This window comes from Nicotiana tabacum, chromosome 7, assembly GCF_000715075.1.
Source record: "Nicotiana tabacum cultivar K326 chromosome 7, ASM71507v2, whole genome shotgun sequence".
NCBI classification, from domain to species: domain Eukaryota; kingdom Viridiplantae; phylum Streptophyta; class Magnoliopsida; order Solanales; family Solanaceae; genus Nicotiana; species Nicotiana tabacum.
In genome coordinates this window covers 8,002,217-8,008,216 of record NC_134086.1, presented here as the reverse complement: position 1 = coordinate 8,008,216, position 6,000 = coordinate 8,002,217, and the positions used below count along the sequence as shown (strand labels likewise).

At 33.3% G+C, this 6,000-nt stretch overlaps 1 protein-coding gene across 1 annotated transcript; it reads right to left on the bottom strand.

Moving 5' to 3' along the window:
• Nucleotides 1-1,469: 1,469 nt before the first annotated feature.
• Nucleotides 1,470-4,230, bottom strand: LOC142161971 (uncharacterized). Its single transcript, XM_075218264.1, has 8 exons — nucleotides 4,225-4,230; nucleotides 3,926-4,115; nucleotides 3,516-3,822; nucleotides 2,832-3,382; nucleotides 2,714-2,726; nucleotides 2,591-2,609; nucleotides 2,000-2,536; nucleotides 1,470-1,901 (listed from the first exon to the last, which is right to left on the bottom strand). Exons 1-8 carry the CDS (start codon nucleotides 4,228-4,230, stop codon nucleotides 1,470-1,472), a joined length of 2,055 nt encoding a protein of 684 aa, XP_075074365.1.
• Nucleotides 4,231-6,000: the final 1,770 nt, after the last annotated feature.

The window sequence follows — 6,000 nt, the reverse complement described above, 5'->3', positions numbered from 1 at the left end:
TTTGGGGGTGTTTACGTTCGTAGATAGATGCATCCACATCTATGACTCTAACCGTGAGGCTCTTAATGATAGACTTGCTTTGGATGCTGCATTACCTTATGCAATTCTGATACCTTACTTCTTGAAGAGTTCTGATTTTTATGTCGAGAAGAAGGGCATTGATTGGAACAATGGTGCATATACCGATAAATCCCATTCTGATGCTTTGCAGATTAATCTGATTAATAATGTTCCCCAAAAGATCAAATGGTAGGTTAATCTCAATTGTTTTACTATTTTACTATTAGTGTACGTATTTGAATCTTATTTGTTTCTTTTTAATTACAGTGATTGTGGTGCTTTTGTTGCTGGCTTTGCTGAGTATTTCATCCTTGGTAAAGAAATTCGAAAGGATAATTTTGACATTAAGACACTTCGCACCAGGTGGGGATCTCTGTTATGGGATTATGGAAGGAAAAAACAACAGTCTGGTGCAATTAGTGATGATGAAATCACATGGAGACTTTTGAAGAAGAGGAAGAGGTGGCGACCAAGAAAGTAGTTCTGTTATTTTCATTTTACTGTAGTTGTTCTATGTATAAGGAGTTGTTGCCTAGTTTTGTAACTATTCTGCTACTTGTGAGATAACCTTAAAGGATATTATAGATGTGAATGTAATTTGAGGCAGTCATTACACATTGTTGTTGTGAATGAATTATATCTTAATGAATATTTTCAGTTGCTTTTGTCCTTTACAAGCTATTCGACTTTGCTTCTTTCACCATTGTGTTATTCCAAATGGAATGCAGCCTATTTTTCATCCTTTTCTGGCTACTGCTGGTGAAAGTCAAGTCTCGGTTTAAGCCGCTTCTTTGCATGTTACCATAATTTAAAATCCTGAATCCGTCTCTGTTCAAGAGAATATTCCGTATGTTATGACTCCTCTTATGTTACCTATATTTCTATTATTTCCTAAGGATGAAATGGGTCCAGTCCCGGTTCCTCTTCCTTTATTTCCTGAGACACCTTCTTCAAGTACTTTTGGAATTCTGAAAGGGAAACAAGACATGGATATGGACTGAGAATCCAATCTTTATGGAATGAATATTTTCAGTTGCTTTTGTCCTTTAACAAAGTATGTATTTTCATTATGGTTGCAGTTTTGTTAATGTAGCAGGTTTTATACATATGTATACAATTATATACATAGTTATACAAATTTATACAAACTTATACTCTCATTTATACATCTTTATACATGTAATACCAGTGATTGTTTGCAGTCCTTTTTGTATTTCTACAATCTATCAATATATTTAGTACCATTAAAAACAGGAAGACACTATTATTGGATAAGTAAAACATGTATAATGAAATATGTCAATTGATTGTGAAACTTAACTAATCAACATTTGTAACTATATTGTTTCTGAAACTTAACTACTCAACATGACAACAAATATAATAGGAAGCGTTTTGTTTCCAACTATTTATTTTGGTCGATTCCTACATGTTTTCCTATTGTGACCACCTTGTCCACACACAGAACATGAAAATGCTCTCTTAGACTCTTTCTCTGAAGCAGGCTTGAGTCTTTCCTTTCTTGGCCTTCCTGCATTCCTTCTCCCTTTAGGTGGTAGGACCACATCTTCCATCACCTCTGTTGGGACTACCCATAAACTCTCATCTGGCATCGGATTCACTGGAAATTCATAAGTGCTAAGGAGTTTATCCTTCTTGTAGTAAAAAGAGCAATACTGGCCAGGTTTCAGCTGCTGGTTCTTCAAAACCGCCCAAGCATGCGGACATGGAAGTTCATCCATTTGAATTTTTCCGCAACTGCCTGTTCCCTCTTCAAGGCACACTATGTTTCTCCTTACCCCTTCAAGCACAGTATATAACTGATCCGTAGCAGGCCTCACCTGCAAAAGTTTTTTTTTTTAAAAAAATAAAATAAAATTAAAGAACAGTAAAATGCAAGTCAGAAGTGCCAAGATTCATTATATTTGATTCATTTTACCGTCATTTTCTCCGATGCAATCAGATTTTCCCGAAGGAATTTGTCGTACTTTTCGTCAAGCTCTGTAGATGTCTCCATTGCACTTTTTCTGTTTTTGTTGTTCCACTGTTGTAGCAAATTTGTCATGTACTCCAGCAATCGCATTACTGGTAACTCTCTAGCATCCTTGTTAGCTGCATTAATTGACTCTGCAATATTGGAAGTCATTACCATCGACCTTTTCACCTTGGAATATGCTCTAGACCACCTTTCGTACCCAATTTCGAACAAGTAAGGCTGCACCCTCAGATCAATGTTGCACAACTCTGTCATATGGTACTCAAACTTCTCTATCGTGTAAGCTCTTGCCAAAGCAAAGAAGATATCCTTCAATTGTTTGTGATGTTTCTTGAATGTGCGCTTTACATTCTGGCACAAGTGAAACATGCAAATACAATGTGGTACTTCTGGGTACACAACTTTTGTGGCATTGAAGATGCTTTCATTTCTATCTGAAACTATACACATCCCTTCCCTAACTCCAAAAGTACCCTTTATCTGGATAAAGAACCACCCCAAGATTTATTATTCTCTGAATCCACAATTGCATACGCAAGTGGAAGGATTTTTCCTGTTTATACAAAAATAGATATTAGGATTCAGACTGTAATTTAGTCTGGAGATACCAACTGCAAAATTTATACAAATATTATACACAGTTATACACAATTATACAGATTTATACCAACTGCAAATTTTATAAAAACAGCAGCTGCGAAATCCTATACACTTTTATACATGAAACATAAACATTATACAAACTGCAGAAACAACATAGATGCAGTCAACTCACCAGCTCCATCTTGTGTGCAAGCAGTCAATATAGTACCCTTATATGCTGCTTTAAGGAAGCTTCCGTCAACAACCATTATCGGTCTGCAATGCTCCCAGCCTTTGATAGATGCATATAGCGAAACATATGCATAAAGAAAGCACCCATCCTCTGATTTGTGCAACTTTGTAACCGATCCTGGATTTGTTTGCTCCAACATAGAAAAATACTTCGGCAGCTCCTTATATGAATCACTCGGACTCCCTCTTATCATTGCCATTGCTATTTCTTTAGCTCTCCATGCTTTCATGTAGCTCACTTTAATCCCGTGTTGCTTTTGTATGTCCTCTATTATATCATTTGCGGTGTAAACTTTTTTTGGATTAACATACTTGTCCTTGACTATACTAGCAATTATACCCAAAGTAGCTTGACGTTGTGTTAAGTATCTTTCACCATAGCCGCATGTGTGATTATTATTGTAACTTCTCACTTTGTATATGTTTGCCTTGAAAATGGTAGAAGATTTGAAACTCCAAGCACAATTGTCATCCAGACATGTAAGGTGATACCTAGTATTATACATCATTCAACTTCTAAATACACTTGTATACAAACTGCATATATACTAATTTTAATATCTATATACAAATATATACTACTTTATACATATTTATACAACAGAATATACAATTAATGACATACCTTGTCGCGCTTGATCTCTTCACCTTGAATTGGAACCTCTCGCGTACAACCAAGTTCTTCATCATATTCATAAGTGTCTCTTTATCCTTATAAACTTGATCCTCCTCAACAAATTCGTTCAACATATTATCTATTATACCCGTGTTTTCACTAAAATTCGTGTTTTCAATCAATTCAATATCAATAATCTCAGTGCTATCAGTTGTTGATACATCTCTAGAATTTGAATTTGTAGCAACCAAACAACTGGAACTTGAAGCAACCACAGAACTTGTAACAACCAAATGATTTTCATAAATCTCTTTCACTGTCACAAACAGGGGATATTCAGTGAAATTCAAGTTTTTTTTTCTTTAATTCTATATACACCTTAACTCATGTATCGTTGTAAATCGTGATCAGCGGCAAACCACCATTTGGCACAAAGTTAATCTCTATTGTGTTTAAATCACTATCGATCCTAATCTGTTCTGAAATAGCTGTAACTAAATTGTTGTAGTTGAATGTGGACTCAATTATTACACAATCACTGATGAAATTCACAAACTTGTTTTCTTCCCATTCACCACTATGAAGAAGGTAAACAGGAAAAATCTCCATCTAACAAAAAATTGAAATCAAAATTGCAGCAAAAAGGAGAATTGCGCTGCTTCGTAGCAAAAAAATTGAATAAATTCTAGATGAAGAAGAAATGTTAGGGTTTTCGTACCTGCATTTATCGCAGGATCTCGTTTTTGAAGTATTTTTGGAAGAAAATTGGAAAGAATCTGAGAAAATCCAGCTGAATGAGATAAAATCGCGCTTGGTAGTCTCAAAATATCGGAAATAATGCCCCCTTTTCAGATTTGGGCCCCTAATTTGTGGGTTACTGAATTGTAAAGTTAAATATGGGCTATAAAGTTGAAAAGGATGCAGCCCACTTGTTTTAATTTGAAATTTTCCCTTTATAAAACTAGATTAGAGTTTGATTTTTACTAGATCGCAGTTTCATATATAAAACTATATAAAATAAATTATTTTATCTTAGTTATGGTTTTTACAAGGAAGTCATCTTCCCAGTAAAAAAAACTTTATTTAATTCGATATAATATAAGAATTTCAGATTCCTTTGCGAGCTTATGATACTCCACAACTAAGGCTTTCTTTTCTTTCACTTGTCTGTTTTTTTAATGTTTAGTTTTATTTATAACTATTTTTTCTCCCAACACCGACCATACACGATGTACCAATTAATATGAATTATTTTAACAATACTTGCCTTCTTTTTGGGGGGAATATAATCGTGGCCAGTAAACAACAATATTTTCTAAATTAAACCTTCTTATGAACACATTTATTCTTGACCAAAATCTACACAAACCATTTCTTGGTAAATTAATTTAGGTTACTAACCTAGTATTCTAAGTAACTTGAAATTTACATTAAACAACATAGTATCGTGTTTTTGCAAAGATTTTGGATCTTGTCCAACATTTTCTATGTTAAAAAAATTCTGTATATGTAATGTAATTAATAAGTACTTGAGATTGTGGTCTGGTTTAAACTGTAAATAATGGGTTCAATTGAACACACTCGTTATTTAGGTCTACATTTGTTTGTAAGGAAATATAAGTTTTATTGGCAATATAATTATCTATGGAAGGTAGTTTATTACAAATTTTCCATATTTCTAGCATTTGTTCTCTAGATAGTCTTAAGACATTTATTTTATATTGATATTAGAACCTTCGTACCGTCTTTAATCAAGTAAAACGCAGGAATTTTAGTCGTTTAGTTGATTGGCTATTTAAATTTTCATCGTGTTATTGAACTGGTCTGAAGCACGAGCCGAGCTACGGGTTCGACCAAACTCAATACTGTTTGTTCAAATTGTGTATTTGATATTTAGAATTCATTAAATATGTACAAATATTAAATTTATAACCCAATCACTAATACTTGAAGTCGTCATTCTAAAATCCAAAACTCATAAGGTTGAAATATTGGCTCCGCCTCAATTGGTGAGGGTTTGATGATACAAAATTACTATGGCAATGGGTGATCTACAACAAATTAATTCATATTTCAAAAGGTTATGTATGTCAGACAACTATAAAATATGTAGAAAATTTTAAGTTTTCTAATTTCAAGTCAAAGATTAGCTTTATTTCTTATATTTAATTTGGACTCTTAAACAATATTATAATATTCTTTGAGAAATTAATTGCAAAACATGTTTCATTGTCAGCATCTAAATCTGGCAATAAATGTTCTCCAGAATTGTTGACCTTAAAGCTAAATTAAACATTTCTTTTTAAAGAATCAAATATGTATGTGAATTTAAAAAATAGTATAAAATCTAAGAGGAACTTGCCAAGAAAATGCCAACAACAAATCTTCATATGTATTGCTCCACGCCTGCACCATTTGCGGGCAGAGGTCAGAAAAAATTGGAAAGTTCTAAAAATTATTATATCTTAAAATATTAAAATTCATTTATTTTGGA

Excerpts from the sequence above, each read along its gene's own strand:
- LOC142161971 (XM_075218264.1), bottom strand. Across the intron at positions 3,383-3,515 it reads AAGAGATCAAGCGCGACAAG|GTATCACCTTACATGTCTGG; the intron begins GTATGTCATTAA and ends GTATAATACTAG. Across the intron at positions 1,902-1,999 it reads TTGCATCGGAGAAAATGACG|GTGAGGCCTGCTACGGATCA; the intron begins GTAAAATGAATC and ends AAACTTTTGCAG.